The 16,009-nt window shown below is 42.0% G+C and overlaps 3 protein-coding genes across 8 annotated transcripts in view; 1 reads left to right on the forward strand and 2 right to left on the reverse strand.

Annotated features, from left to right (window-relative positions):
- PAAF1 (proteasomal ATPase associated factor 1) overlaps positions 1–1,137 on the reverse strand; it is a 38,307-nt gene extending 37,170 nt beyond the window's left edge. The window contains exon 1 of one of the 4 annotated variants that reach the window (XM_045484060.1): positions 1,038–1,133. In XM_045484060.1, coding sequence (XP_045340016.1) covers positions 1,038–1,084 — 47 coding nt within the window. In that variant the 5' untranslated portion in view covers positions 1,085–1,133. Of the gene's footprint in view, positions 1–1,037 lie in introns of all 4 variants that reach the window. The other 3 variants (XM_045484059.1, XM_045484058.1, XM_045484061.1) reach the window with 3 other exon arrangements.
- On the forward strand, positions 1,120–4,210 carry LOC123601185 (cytochrome c oxidase assembly factor 4 homolog, mitochondrial). 3 transcript variants are annotated; one of them, XM_045484072.1, is made up of 2 exons: positions 1,120–1,350; positions 3,363–4,210. In XM_045484072.1, the coding sequence occupies exons 1-2, from the start codon at positions 1,192–1,194 to the stop codon at positions 3,627–3,629; spliced, it is 426 nt and encodes a 141-aa protein (XP_045340028.1). In that variant the 5' UTR covers positions 1,120–1,191; the 3' UTR covers positions 3,630–4,210. The 3 variants fall into 3 exon arrangements, with proteins under 3 accessions (XP_045340028.1, XP_045340030.1, XP_045340031.1); XM_045484074.1 differs by lacking the exon at positions 1,120–1,350 and adding an exon at positions 1,363–1,472; XM_045484075.1 differs by lacking the exon at positions 1,120–1,350 and adding an exon at positions 1,493–1,649.
- A 7,531-nt stretch (positions 4,211–11,741) lies between these two features.
- Positions 11,742–16,009, reverse strand: part of MRPL48 (mitochondrial ribosomal protein L48) — a 68,258-nt gene continuing 63,990 nt past the window's right edge. Inside the window, exons 10-12 of the mRNA XM_045482469.1 lie at positions 15,403–15,505; positions 13,201–13,290; positions 11,742–12,037 (exon numbers count right to left, since the gene is read on the reverse strand). Coding sequence (XP_045338425.1) covers positions 11,963–12,037; positions 13,201–13,290; positions 15,403–15,505 — 268 coding nt within the window. The 3' untranslated portion in view covers positions 11,742–11,962. The remainder of the gene's footprint in view (positions 12,038–13,200; positions 13,291–15,402; positions 15,506–16,009) is intronic.

Consider the following 16,009-nt stretch of genomic DNA (forward strand, 5'->3'; position numbering starts at 1 on the left):
CCCTCAGTAAAGGTTAGTGTTCTTCCTTTATTACATGTCACACATTCTGTGTTGTAGTAAGTAATTTAGTCCACATAGTAAAGTGTAAGTTTCTTAAATGCAAAAAGCTATGTTTTATTCATCTTCACCACTGTTCCGATTTGAAAAACCCTTAGTAGTAACAGTTGCCATTCATGGCAATGCTGTACTCATCCTGGTGCATGCAGTAATAACTTGCACAGTATACCATGAATAAATAGATATTGAATAAATGGTTTGCTGTGCATTCCCAATTAAGCTGTCAGCTTCTTGAAGGCAGGAACCACTGTTTAAAACTCCACACTCTGGGGCGCCTGGGTGGCGCAGTCGGCTAAGCGTCCGACTTCAGCCAGGTCACAATCTCGCGGTCCGTGAGTTCGAGCCCCGCGTCAGGCTCTGGGCTGATGGCTCAGGGCCTGGAGCCTGCTTTCGATTCTGTGTCTCCCTCTCTCTCTGCCCCTCCCCCGTTCATGCTCTGTCTCTCTCTGTCCCAAAAATAAATAAACGTTGAAAAAAAAAATTAAAAAAAAAAAAAAAAACAACTCCACACTCACAGGGTCTGGACATAGTGGTTGTTACACTGTTTCCTGAATAGAACTGCCCAATATGTCTAACATAGCACTGGGGGTCAGAGAATACAAGGATTCCATCATACACTCAAAGACAATGTGGAGGTAGGTGGTTGAGTACTAGGACTTTTGCAAATACAGTAAATATTTGCTAAATGACTAGGACTACTTGGCCAAGAGTTTCCCTGCCTCCCAGTTTGCCTGTCTTTGTCCACTCATTGATCCTAATCCTGGTGCTGGGATCACACAGCACGTACGTGTTGCTTTGGCCTCAGGACAGCTCTTCTGAGGATGAAAACCTATGACCATGTGTGACTTCTTTTTCTACACCCAGGGATCCCTTAAAAATCGATGAGGTAATCCCTATCCTGGACTGGGTACAGCGCTCCTTAACGCAAAGACAACATGCGTTACCCGCCTCCTCCGTCCCGGGTCTGGGCCTTTGTTCACCTGAGGGCTTGGGCCCAGTCGCTCTGAATCCTCAAAGGCGACGCCATCTTAACCCCGCCTCCACCTGCCCGCCTCTTCCGCTCTTCGCCGGAAGTGGGTCCCAGAAGGGGCTGCGACGAGTTTGAAGGGCGGAATCTCTACTGAGAGGCAGCCAATGATTATGCGCGGCGGGTCCCTCTTCCCCACTTCCGCTCTCAAGCTCCCTTACAGGCTGGTTTCCGGTCGGAGTGTCGGGAGTGTTACAACTGCCTACGAGACGGACGGCGACGTGCAGGAACGCGCGTCCAAATTCTCGTGTTCCACCTGTTGCTCGGTGAGCACTCTGTACCGCGTCCTTGCGCTGTAAGGCTTAGCCGGCACAGCGGGGCTGCGGTTGGCTGCCGCGAGCGCGCTTGAGTCTTCTTAAAGTGGGAGACTTTAAAGTGGAAGCTGCAGGTGCCTTGGACACATGAATTTCTCTGCTTTCCTATGACTTCCTAGTCCAGGCCAGTCTCAGCCATCCCGCTGCCGACCATTTGCTTGCCCTGATCTCCAACCATGAGTCTTCCTCTTTTTCCTTCAGGGAAGACTGAAGCCAGGATGTGATGGGGAAAGAGTACCGTCGCATTTACTGTGAGCCCTGTTGTCGCGCATGCATTTCTTGTCCATTGTCATATTAATCCTTATATTAGTTGTATGAGTTCAGTATTATTAAGGAGGAAGTTAAGAAGATTGTATGGTAAAACGTGGTGTCAGGATTCGAACCTAGTTCTCTTGGCTTAGAATCCAGGGCACTTTTTCTGTACAGTAATAAAAACTTATTTATTGAAGTCTTTGGACATGCCAGGCTTACGTGCACTATGTCATTTAGTCTTCAACAGTCTTGTGAGGTAGATGTGAACTCTTTTTCAAGAGAGATTATGAAGTGATTTTCTTAAGGTCACCCAGTGAGTCAGTAACAAAGCTAGGTTTCCAATCTTAGTCTCTTTTCAAAACCTATTACCCACCTCCTTCCTTAAGTTCTACTGCCTCCAAAGCAAATGAGTTTTGGGTAGGCTATGTTGGCTTAACGTGGCCAACAAGACCTTGCTATGATCAGATATTTTTTCATAGTGCCGATTTCATTTGCTATTCCCTAGTCATACAGAACTTTGAGTTCCTCTCCTGTGCCAAATTCTGTCTCAACCCCTGACCCTGCTCTTCCAATGACTACCCGTATTGTTTCTCCCCATCCTTGGCTAACTCCTATTCATCCTTCAAGTCTCAGTTTAGAAATCACTTCTTCCAGGAAGCCTACTCAGCCTGTTCCTGCCATGTCTGGATTAGGTGTTCCTCTAGTGTGTTCCCAATCTTAGCTGTCTGTACACACTGTGTAGTAACCTGTTCATTGTCTAGATTGTAAACTCCATTAAGGCAGGAACTATATCCGTCTTGGTCACTCCTGTATCCTCAACTCTAGCATAGTGCCTGGTACATGATAGGTTCTTATTGATCATTTGTTGAATGAATCAGAGACACAGGAAAGGCACTGAAGGGTAAATTCCATTAAGGCAGGAACTATATCCGTCTTGGTCACTCCTGTATCCTCAACTCTTGCATTGTACCTGGTACATGATAGGTACTCAATAATCATTTGTTGAATGAATCAGAGAAACAGGAAAGGCATTGAAGAGTGCTAGTTCCTTTAAAGCCTGTCATGGTGAAATTTGTTCAAAGGCTGAGGTTATTTCCCTTCAAAGCTTTCTCAAGTTCCTTCTGTAGGCTGCTTTCTGCTGGGTGCTCTGAGGCAGATGATCTTGGGAAGACAGTCTGGGCAAATCCACCTCACATTAAGTACTCTCATCTCACAGACTTATGCACCCATGCACACTCTGCTACAGCTAAACTGAACTCTCCGTTCCTCCTGTATGTCAAACGCTACCCATATTTGGGTAATCTCCCAAGTGTTAAACTATGTTCTTTTCCAGCCATAGGAAAAGGCTAATAGGAGGAAAGGAGAGATTCATTCTTTTGGGGAGACATCTGCCGCAAAAAGGTGACATTTCACCTAATTCAAATTCCGTTAGCAAAATCCATTCAAGCTTATTTAGTGCTGTGCTAAACATTCTCATATACTTTATGTCATTCTATTGAGTTCAAACCGTTTTGCAGATCTGCTCTCTTGCCAGGCCTAGTACTGATGGCACCAATGAATCAGGCCCAATATCTGTTCTCAAATAAGCTTACACTCTGCAAGGGGAGACAGATGCACGGATAGGCTATAACAGTGCAGTTTGGTCAATGTTATTGATAGTAATGGAACCTCATAATCACATTCCTACTCTAACTTTGTCTCCATTATTCCAGAGACTCTCAAAGATGTCAACTCAAGGCCATACTTGGGCCCGACAGGTGAAGAAGGAGGATGAGGAAGAGGATCCGCTGGACCAGCTGATTTCCCGCTCTGGTTGTGCTACTTCCCACTATGCAGTACAGGAGTGCATGGCCCAACACCAGGACTGGCGACAGTGTCAGCCACAGGTACAGGCCTTCAGGAACTGCATGAGTGAACATCAGGCAAGGCGGCGGGAAGAGCTGCAGAGGAGGAAAGAGCAAGGCAGTGCTCACCACTGAGACCCCAAACCACCTATCCCCAGAGGATGTCCCTGAAGAAACCAGCCCAGAGAGATCATAGGAGGAAGAGGTCCTGAACAGTGGAAGTTTGGGCCGAGAGGTGTAAAACATGGGGATTCCCTGGCCAAGACTGACTTTGAGAGCCAGACAGCCATGGGTTTGGACATGACTGCTGTAAAGAGCTGTCATATTTTCATTGTGCAATCCCACACATCCTCACCTACCATTGTACACCGATATTAAATGTCAACTGATATTTGCCAAGTAAAACAAAGAGTTGGGTTAAGGGATGCTCTCTTACCTTACATCTTGGGTCAGTGTGCCAGGTACCGAGCCGATTACATGGATGTTTAATTTTAAAAGTAAATTCACAATCTAAATGTAAACTGATTACCTAATCAGGTCTTCATTTATTGAGTAATTGGTTCAACACAGCAAGTTTTTCTGAGACCTTCCCATGTGCCAGGTACTGTGTGAATGAATAATGTGATCTGATGTGATAAATAATAGGATCTCTTCTTTCATGTTTCTTAGTCTGGTTTGAGAGATAGAAATAAATAAAACAGCATTAGAACAACTAATTACTGGCCATTATATAAGTGCCTTTATCTTTCATTAGTTGTTCTGGACATTTCATTCAGTCTAAGGAAGGAAGAAAACAAATGGGAAAATAAACATCGAGTGCCTCTTATGTGCAGACAGATACAGTCTGACCTCAGCGTGCTTCCAGCCCAGGAAACACACAATGTTGGCCTGACATTTAAAAGGCACATTTAACATAAAATACAGATTTTCAGATTTTAAAAACTGGAGAAGCTATCAACATGGAGCTTATATTCCTACTTGACAGTAATTTGCTGGAGCTGAATATGGATGCTTCTTTTAGGTGGTTATGTTCTCCAGTTGTTAACAGTTGCCATTGATTTTCATTTCCTTCCATGAAACTACATTACCCATTCTGTTACTTTCTGCCTAGCCCTATGAGGCATTTGGGAGTGGGAAGGGAGTTAGAAGAGTGACTCTTGCCACAGAAGCTGGAATGCAAAGGGGCATATGCTCTCATCATCAGTTACATTTCTTGAGCATCTATATATTGGAAGCACAAATCTGAAGTATTGTAGGCCCTAAAACTACTTTGAGTCTTTGTTGGTGACTGAGGAGGAAAGAGAAGAGGGTAGAAGACAGGAGGAATACGAGTTTAAAGAACAATAAAATCCAATTAGAATGGGATGACTGGACATATAGAGAGAGATGAATCTCTTTGGGGTGCATGTCTGCTCAATGCTGAGTCATCAGAGGGAGCAGTGTGGACTGCAGCTGTCAGCAAGAATCTCAAGGGAGTTAGTTGAGTTGAACCTTTAATGATAAAGGAGACATTACCTATTTGTAACATATGTAACAGAAAACCATCTGCACAAGTAAAAAGTACCTAGAAATCAGTGAGAAAAAGCAAACAACCCAATTGAAACATAAAAAAATTAAAGTGGTTATTAGCTATTTCTATTGACAAAAATTAAAAGTATTTATAATGACCAGTACTGGTGAGGATGAAGAACAGGCACAATCACACTTAAAGGGATAATAAATTAGTAAAGCTTTTGGAGGATAATTTGATGGGATCTATAAATACTTTAAATATTTCAGGGGCGCCTGGGTGGCTCAGTCGGTTAAGCGTCCAACTTCGGCTCAGGTCATGATCTCGCGGTCCGTGAGTTTGAGCCCCACGTCGGGCTCTGTGCTGACAGCTTGGAGCCTGGAGCCTGTTTCGGATTCTATGTCTCTCTCTCTCTCTGACCCTCCCCCATTCATGCTGTCTCTCCCTGTCTCAAAAATAAATAAACGTTAAAAAAAAAAAATTAAAAAAAAAAAAACAAATATTTCAACAGCGGGGTACCTGGCTGGCTCATTCAGAAGAGCATGTAACTCTTAATCTCAGGGTCATGAATTCAGGCCCCACTTTAGGTGTAGAGATTACTTAAAATAAAAACTTAGAAAAAATTAAAATATTTTAATAGAAATTCCTTTTTTAGGAGCCCTCTTAAATATATTTTTACAAGATGTATATACTGTTACGTTCATTGCAGCATTGTTTAAAGAGTGGATAAATGGTCACAATGTAAAACTCCATCAATAAGAACTATATTTGCTTATGTATTCAAGTCTTTTACAACAGGAATGTATCTATGTGTTAATTTGTGTAATTAAAATAGAAATGATAGACTGTGGGTAAGGTAGGTGGGATTCTAGCAAAGGGGAAGGTTAGAAGGACCTCCTTAGCAGGAGGAAACTAAACCAGCTAAGTGTAACTTTTTTAGGACTCCAGCTCTACCAGGGAGCTAACACTGGGTGGGTCACAGGATATATCTGGGTAAAGAGGGCTCTGTTACCACCCAAATCTGTTTCCTCAAAGTAAATGGGGATAATTCCTGTTTAATACACATACTTAGAGAATTAAATGAGGGACAATATATAAATAGCAAATATAAATTACTAGCGTATTTTGAACTATTAAAACTCTTATAAATATTATATTTATGTATATTATATATGTGTGTCATATATAATATAAATGTTATGTTATATATTATAATAGTTATGAAGCATTTAACCCAGGCTGTTTGGTTCCATCGTTTTCTCTCAATCCCTATGATACAATGCTTTCAAATCCCACTATGCCACTTAAGCTGTGTGATTTGGGGCAAATTAGTTAACATCTCAGGATCTGTTTTTTTCTTCTGTAAAATACACACCATAGGCCTTAAAACTAATAAATGTAGACCTTCCTTATAAAGTTGTTGAATGAGTTAGAAACTGTGTGGTACACAGGAAGCATTCACTAAATGTTGCCTATTGTGATTATTATTGTGTGCTAGGCACTCTCCTGAGTTACATTTTCTCATTTAATCCCCATAATAATTCCATTAGCTCCCATTTACAGAGGAGGAAATAAACGTCAGTTTGGGGGTCAGACTTTCAAGTCTTATTCTAAAGTCTATGCTGTTCTCTGTTCTGTGTTCTCATAGTCATCCAGTGCTTAGTATAATGTTTAACAAATAGTAACTACATAGACTATGTAAATACTACCTTTTCTTTCTTTTGTTTTCTTTTTTTAGTGTTTTACTTAAAGATTAACCAGTACACATTGCCCACAGGGTTATAGATTGGCATGTTTTTTAAGTCTCTCAGCTCTGGAGCCATAGCCATGGAGCTGTAATTTAAGGTGGTCTGTGCTTATCCCTATATAACCTATACTTACCTGTGTACAGAGGCTTGATGCCAGGGATGAGTGGAGAGACCTCTTGGCTGGGTGGATGCCACCCTTGGCTAGGCCTAGGGCAGACTCAAGAGTTGGCCCTTTCCTGCAAGGTCTTTAGCTGGGGACTTGGCCTGTGCTCAGGACAAAGGTGCACTGTAATGGCATTTTACTAGATGAGTAATAAGAGATGCCTCCCACTCCCTTCCTCAGGTAAAGTTGCGAGGCTAAGTCCTTGGGCTGCTGACTAGAAATCTAAAGAGAACTGGAGCCAGTCCAGGTTGAAACCTTACACTGTCCGCTGTATAGAATGATAGAGTTCCCTACTCTGCTCCAGCAGGGACTTAAAGCTGGCAAAAGTGGGAGGGATTCTTTTCCAGCAGCTTTCTTCTGAAGAGTTTTCATTCTCTGGAGCTCAGGCATCTTTCAGAGCCTGGGCATTCTGTCTAAATGGTGAGCTAAATCTGAAATGACTGGGAATGAAAGTCATTCCAGGGGGATTTATAAGAACTAAATGAGTCATTTCAGATTCTCCAGGGAGACCAGACATTTGAAGACAAAAATGGCACAAAGATATCAAAGCACAGATTAAACCAGCACAAGACACACTGGCCAATTCTGTGTGCACTGCCTTTCCAGCAGGTCTAGTTCTAGACATACCTAGTGCTTGCGCAGACAGCTTTCTTTCCTTAGGTACAATTTACACCCTAGAAATAGGGGTCTCTGAGCATTGCTACAGTGTTTGAATGCCCAAAATGTCCAGATTCCATTTCTTTACCTGCAACTAAAACACTCTCAGAATCCACAGCTGCCAATTTCCAGCTGCCAATTTCTGTGGTAGCAGAACAAGGCATCCTTAGCTAGAAGAAAGGGACTAAAACATGAAGCTAAGGAATTTGCTGGCCTTACCTAGGAAGACTGCCCATTCAATCCAGGCATTCAGTCCTTCTTGAAAGTTACTGATCTACATAAAGATTCATTTCTGAAAATCTCAGTGATATGCACTGACCAGGAATTGAGTAAACTGGAGCTATCTCTGGCTCTCACTGGCTAACACAGTGACCTTGGACAAGTCGGTTTCCCTGCTGGGTCAATTATCTCATCTTTCAAATGAAGACCAAAACGGATCATCCCGAAGGTTATGTATTGATGGAGCCAAAACTAGCACCCAGATGTTCTGAATCCCAATCCATTGATCTTCCATCTTGTCTCTTCTGCCTACCCCTCATGTTTTCACGGTGGTTCTGGGCACAGTTTAACGCTAACCAGGACATTGAAAACTAAAAGTATGCTGAAGGGATGAACTATTGATAGACACAACAACATGGATAAAACAGGGTAAATGAAATCAGACACAAAAGGGTATATACTGTGATATTTATATGTAATACTAGAAAAGCAAAACTAATCTGTGGCACTAGAAATGATATTAATGGTTGCTTCTGAGGAAGAATGAACGAATGTCAAGGAGCTTTCTGGGGTTATGGAAGTATTCTTTATCTTGCTAGAAGTGTACTTCTAGGGGTGACTATTTTTTTTTGAAACTGATCAAATATACACTTAAGATAGGTTGTTTTACTATATATTTTTTAAGTTATACTTAAAAAAACTCTTTAAAAAACTCTTTAAAAAGTATGCTGAAGAAGTTTAGAAGGGAAGGTAATCCAACATTTACTGAGCACTTGCTAGCCCATTGTATACATTATCTCTATCTCAAACTGCTAAAGGGATTCTTTCCACTTTACAGATCAGAAAACTGAGGTTTATGAGGTGAAAATAATTCACCTGAGGCCTTAAGACTAATAAGTGCAGAAACTAGGAATAGCCCAAGTTTGTCTGACTCTTTCCTTTATAATAAGTTTTCTCAGGGAGGGTGGCCAAGGTATTTTCAACCTAGAGCCAGAAGACTTGCATTCCATTTGATTTCACTGCTATGTGATTCTAGGAAAGTCCATTTCCTTATGGGCCTCACTCTAGAGAGTCAAATGAAGCTTGTCATCGTAACTCTGAGGTTCTAGCAATCAGAATATCTCCCATCCTTCTTGCCAGGATAAGACATTAGGAGCAATTTCCACTTATTTCAGGGCAGACTAATGAGTAACAAAAGCTCTTTGACTCTGGCAAGAGGAAAAATCAACGAGGTCAGTGACATAAGACTCCAAGGTGACAGAACCCAGCTGCCTCCTATTTACGAGATAAGCCTGACTCATCCCTCCATGATGTAATGGAAAGGGATGGACTGGGAATCAAGATATCTAAATCCTGCTCCCAGCTCTGCCAATGAGGTGCCCAGTGACCTTGGGTAAAGCACGGCCTTTCCTTGGCCCCTAACCCACACCTGCTAAAAGAGAGGGTTAGGCTGGCTGGGTCCTAATGTTCTTCAGCTCTAATATCTTCTCAATTTATGAAATCCTGTGTCCTTCTTCCACAAATCAATAACAAGGAAAAGTGGGAAACTGAAGAGAAATGCTGTTTTCCAGATTCCTAAATGGAGTCCATATGATAGATATGGGGACAGTGTGTGTGTGTTTGCAAACATGTGTTTATTCATCTTTTTACCTTCATGTCACTATACATCCCCCAAATTTACACTCATTGTTAGCAACTTCTCTTTTATCTTCTCTAAAGGAGACTCAGCAATGAATAATTCTACAACCAAAATACCAGTCTTCACCTAAAAAATTCTGCCCACACTCCCAGTGGGGTTCACTTGGAAGTACTAGCCTGCTGAACCTCCAATGGGAATTCAGTGAAGCATTTTAATTGAGGGTTTCTGCTCTCTTGACCCCTTAGGGTTATACCTTGGAAGAAAATCTTGAGTTTCTTCTTACTGCCTTTAGAGACCAACGCAAAGAAACCATAATAACATCAGGACTGAAACTGTTGGGTTTCAGAAAAGTACCTGCAATGCTAAGACTGCTCTGGGCTCCCACAGACCTCTGTGTAGGAGTATCCCACAGAAGCGAGGAGAAAGATCTGCCACTTATTAGCTATGTGACCCTTCAGGAAAAGGAAGTCACTTCATCTCTCCAAACCTCAGTTTCTCCATGTATAAAACTGGAATACTATCAATCTCAAGGATAATCTTTATAAAGTACATAGATATAATGAGGGCTCAGTAAATGTGAGATACACTCATGCATACTCAGACACACCACTCACACATAACCTTTTCACATACACAGATACCCATCCACATGCACACTCCTATACACACCCTAAAAGACTGGTGTAAGGATTAGCGCTCATTTAGTACCTTGAGCAGGGTCTAGCTCAATAAATGATAGCTATTATGTACAAAAGTATGAACGAACTAATGTTCAAAATAGGAAAAACATTAGAGGTCACTTAGACTAATGGTTCTCAAAGAGGTAATCCTGGGGGGGCCTGGGTGGCTCAGTCAGTTAAGCATCCAACTTCAGCCCAGGTCATGATCTCATGGTTCATGAGTTCAAGCCCTGCGTCAGGCTCTGTGCTTACAGCTCAGAGCCCAGAGCCTGCTTTGGATTCCGTGTCTTCCTCTCTCTGCCCCCCTCCTGCCCTCTCCTGCTCATCTCCTGCTCAGTCTCTCAAAAATAAACGTTAAAACAAAAAGTTAACCCTGGACCAGTAGCATCAGCATCACCTAGGAATGTGTAAGAAATTCAAATTATAGGCCCTCATTCAAGATCTACTAAGTCAGAAAATCTGGGGGTAAGAGCAGCAATTTATGTTTAAAAAGCCCTCCAGGTGATCCTGATACACACTTAAGTTTGAGAATCAGTGACTTAGATCAGGGATTGACTGTTTTTATAAAGGACACATAATGAATGTTTTGGTTTTACAGTCTGTGTCGCAACTACTCAGCTGCCAGTGTGAAAGCAGCCATAGATGACATGTAAATGAGTGACCATGGCTCTGTTCCAATAAATAGGCAATGGGGTTTTAGAACTAGATATAGGTGGTAGTTGTATAACATTGTGAATGCATTAAATACCACTGAATTGTTTGCTTTAAAATGGTTAATTTTGTGGTTTGTGAATTTCACCTCAATGAATTACTTAAAAAAAGAAAAAAAAAAAAAAAAAGCGCGGGGTGCCGGGATGGCTCAGTCGGTTAATCATCCAACTCTTGATTTCAGCTCAAGCCATGATCTCACAGTTCATGAGACTGAGCCCCTGTGTCAGATGCACTCACAGCGCAGAGCCTGCTTGGGATTCCCACTCTTCCTCTCTCTCTCTTTCTCTCTCTGCCCCTACCCCGCTCATGCTCTCTAAATAAAGAAAGAAAGAAACAAACAAACATTAAAACAAATAAACAAGCAGGCAGTCAGTGGGGCGTGGCTCACAAGCAGTAGTTTTCTGACCCCTGACCAAAATCAACTTTAATTCTTTGTTTAAACCCACTCCAGGTAACCCTAATTAGCAGTTATGTAACATCTGCCTGAATATGACAAGTCACTCACTGCCCCACAAAGCAATTTTTTTCACTATGGACAGACCTTGTTTCTATCTGGAGAGCTTTTTTCATAAGCAAAACCAAAAGCCCCGTCCCTATTCCTTCTACCCAAGTTTACTTATGATCCTCTGTTTCACTAAAAGACACAATGCCAGATTGCTTTAAAGAATGAGATCACTCTAACTGGAGAAATATTGAAGGGAAGTATGTTTTTGTGCTAAAGAGAAAATAGAATCCCTTAAAGATACTCCACAGGGCAGCTGGCTGGCTCAGTCGGTGGAGCATATGACTCTTGATCTTGGGGTTGTGAGTTCAAGCCCCACGCTGCTGGGTGGGTATAGAGATTACTTAAAAATAAAATCTTAAAATAAAAAAATAAAAGATACTCCACAGGATGGACGGACTTCTCACATACGCACATGTCCACCAGCTGCAGATTTTTATTAGATGAAGGATGTCTTAGGTTGGCTCAAAGGAAAGTGGTAATCGGCAACACTCCTCCATATAAGAGAGGAGGCATTCCTGGCTAATGGGGATGGGCAGTTACAATATCTAAAGGATCTTCTTAATTTTAACCACCCAGGAAGCTCTTCCCCTTGGCACTCAATATCACCAGTCCTGGCTTAAAAGGGTTTGCAATGAGCTAGTTCAACTTAGCCAACAGTTCTTCCAGTTCTGGCCGAGCTTTGAACCTTCCTTTGAAGTCTTCTTCAGTGTGCTGGGGAGAAGAAAAAGAAAGTAAGTGGGAATTACTACAGAACTTTCAGTTATTCATACATACACAGCATTAAAAAAAAAAAGCAGGGCATCTGGGTGGCTCAGTCGGTTAAGCATATGACTCTTGATTTTGGTTCAGGTCATGATCTCACAGTTTGTGGGATCAAGCCCTGAGTCAGGCTCTGTGCTGAGCATGGAGCCTGCTTGGGATCCTCTCCCACTCTTCCTGTCCCTCTCCCCTGCTCGCACTCTCTCTCTCTCTCAAAAATAAATAAATACACGTTAAAAAAAGCCATCAGACATCTCTGTAGAGAATGATTCAGATTCAACTAACTTTTCATGAGACTTATATTAGATACTAGGGATTCTAAGTTGAATCGGACTTCCTCCCTGCCTTAAATGAACTTAAGTCTGGTGAGAGAAGACAGACATATAAAGAATTAATGTCAGAATGCTGAGTATACCATTAGAAGCATTTAAAGAGAGGCAATGCCCAAATTCTCCATCTACAATAGGAAAGACATAAGGACTGGAATATTTAAGTCAGCATGACCAGCACATTTTCTCCTGTATACAGATCTGTGTGAAACCTGAATAACAAGAAAAGAATTAACAAGCATGGGCTCAGAACAAGGAGAGCTGGATGCAGCAAATTGCATCAGTCTAAAATGACCTGATGTATCTGTGTCATAACAAGGCTTGCCTTGGCATATGGACCCAAATACTCAGTATTTAGGCTGAAGTTCCTAATGTTTTCTAAGTTTTGCATGCCAAATTTCCTTCTGATTGGCATTCTTCAGTCAGGCTACAGTCAAGCCTTAAAGGTCTAGGAAACTCTTCTTTAAAGTACATTTCCTTATTTGTGTTCTGATTAATTAGACTCTATGTAATCTTAAATCATGTTATTTCTGCACACAACTATGGGTTCACCCCTAACACCAGGATATTGTGATGGAGTTCTGCTCCTGTGGTCCATAAAGGATCATCCCTGATCCATTGGAAGAGGCAGGATAATGACCACAGTTATACCAGTCTGCAAACCTTTCCTGTTTATTATCTGGGCTAAATTACCCACATTTCTGTCTTGTTTCTAAAGCCAGATGCTCTTATCCATATTGAACACAGGTGGGCCACCAGGGGGCCTCTTCTCAAACTAGCACATACCTCCTTCACTGACAATCTGACTCCTTCAGGAAGATTGCTTTGGATTATTTCCAAGAAAATCTCTGCAAATGTAGCACTCAAACCGCTGATCTGCAAAGGAAAGAAGATGCTCTAAGAGAGAGCACTGAAAGCCAGGTGATTGGGCAGGCATGGCAGGGGCTCAGATGTCAGCTTCAGCAGAGCTACAGGGCCCTTGGGTAGAGGATTAACACCCAGAGCCAGTTTCAGAGCCAACCTCTACAGGATTCCTCTTGCCATCAAAGTGTCTGCTTGCCAACACAGTAGTCATGGCTAGTGTCTGCTCCTGCAGACAATGGATGTCATAACTGGACCAAGAGGTTATCAAGTCCAGGATGACTTTCTGATTCAACTCAGGTGTACCCACATAGACTGGACTAGTGTCAGACCCTGTGTGGAGAATCCAGAGGCGAATCAGATGTGTAGTAGAAGGGCATGCAGGGGGCTGCAGGAATCCACAAGACAAATATCTCCTAACCTAAGGAGGTGAAAGACAGCTTCCAAAAAAAGGTAACTTCTAGGTGGAGTCTTGAAGAAAAACAGGAGTAAACTAGGAGAATTCAGCAGTAATAGGGAGGGTTTTCAAAGCAGAAGAAATCAGTAAAGTGTGGTTGCATCACACAGTACTAGGGAATTAAAATGAGTTCCATGTATGGCTGGAATGAATGGCGTGAGAAGAGGAAAAGCAGGAAGAGAATCATAAAGGTATTTAGGCACTAAAGAGATCAAACTGTATCCTATGGGCCTCAGTGGCAAGATAGATCTTTCTTAAGATCTGTATCTCAAATAATTTATTTCTGATAATATTTAAAGAACTAAAGATTGTTAAGTACTTAATTTTTAAAGTTAGCATAATAGATTTAAGGTGTTACTACCTTAACATTCTGTTACGGAATGTTATATTACGGAACATATATTACGGAATATATACGTCTTGTTGATATACTTCTTGAGTGGGTCAGAAAGGGGTGATGTCCATACACTGGAATATTATTTGGCAATAAAAAGGAATGAAGCATTAATACCTGCTACAACATGGATGAACCTTGAAAACATGCTAAGTGGAAGTAGCCAGACAGAAAAGGCCATATATTGTATAATTCCATTTAAATGAAATGTCCAGAAGAGGTAAGATCATAGAGGCAGAAACAGATTTGTGGTTGCCAGGAGCTGGGGGGACAGGGAAAGAGGAGTGACTGCAAATGGGTAGAGTTTCCTTTCAGGGTAATGAAATTGTTCTAAAATTGTGGTGATGGTTGCCTAACTGTGAATATATTAAAATCCATTTAATTGTACATGTTAAATGGGTAAATTGTATATGAATAAAATTCTCAATAAAGCTGTTAGGGGGCATCTGGGTGGCTCAGTTGGTTAAGTCTCCAACTCTTGATTTCAGTTCAGGTCATGATGTCACTATTTGAGATCAAGCCCCACATCAGGTCCTGCACTGACAGCAGGGAGCCTGCTTGGAATTCCCTCTCTCCCGGTCTCTCAGTTTCTCGCCCTCCCTCTCCTCCCCCTGCTCACAAGCTCCCTCTCTCTTGCTCTCAAAATAAATTAAAAAAAATAAACTTAATAAAATTTTTTAGTGTTTACTTTTGAGAGAGAGAGAGATAGAGTGTGACAGAGGAGGGGCAGAGGGAGAGGGAAACACAGAATTGGAAGCAGGGATCAAACCCCCAAACCGCAAGATCATAACCTGAGCCAAAGTCACAGATTCAACCAACTGAGCCACCCAGGCACCCCTAAAAAAATAAACCTTAAAAAGCAAAACGTCAGTTCCTCTACAGTTGGTTTTATATATGCTGAGTGTAGGACACCTGTGGAATATCCCAGTGGAGAAGTCCAGTAAATAAGTGGATATCAGGTTTGAAACTCAACGGAGAGATCAGGACTGGAGATGTTAGCTAGGGGTTATTAGTATATAACCCATCAGGACTGGGAGATATGTATAGGGGGTTGTCGGTATATTATGATGGCCACTGAGACCCGGGGAATGAGTGAGATTGCATAGAGGGAAGGTATTACACAAGGAGAGATGGAAGGATCAAGAACTAAACCCTGGAGAACATCATCATTTCAGGGGGCAGGCAACAGGAAGAGAAGGGCATGGTAGAAGGAGAAAAAAATAGAAGAAGAACCAGGAGAGGCAAATACATTTCAAGTTTCTCCCAGAGTGCCTACCTGAACCACTCGCTCATGGGTGGTAAGAACTGAGTCCAAGAACATTTTGCTGCCTTGGTCTTGCAGCCGCAATACCTCCATGGTTTTGGTGGGCATCGCATAACTATGGGAAGGAAGAGTCAGCTATGAGGAGGGTTCCTTTAAGTTAGCAGCACCACTTGAATCAGGGTGGTCCCTGAGTACAGCCACTCCTGCAATGCAGTGACTCCTGGAATCTAGGGCAGTTTATCTGCAACCAGGGTAAAGTAAGCAGATCCTCTTAAACCTCCTCCAGAAACCTCTAAACTCCCTGAAGGAACAGACCATGTCTAATGCCTTTTGCATCCCTAGTTCTTGCCTGATAGAACATTGAATAAAATCTGGTGATTAATAACTATTCACTGCTACTAAAGAAAAGCCAATTCTAAAAGAATTAATCTCATCACTTTGGAGGCTAACCTTGGGTATTTCACCTCTTCTGGAGAAATGAGGCATGAAACCCAACTGTTTTAAAAGAGCAAAATTTCTCAACCTCAGCACTATTGACATTTTAAACCAAATAATTCTTTGTTGCGGGGGGACTGGCCTATGTATCCCTAATCTCTACCCACAAGATGCCAACAGTACC

This window comes from Leopardus geoffroyi, chromosome D1 (genome assembly GCF_018350155.1).
Source record: "Leopardus geoffroyi isolate Oge1 chromosome D1, O.geoffroyi_Oge1_pat1.0, whole genome shotgun sequence".
Lineage (NCBI taxonomy): Eukaryota > Metazoa > Chordata > Mammalia > Carnivora > Felidae > Leopardus > Leopardus geoffroyi.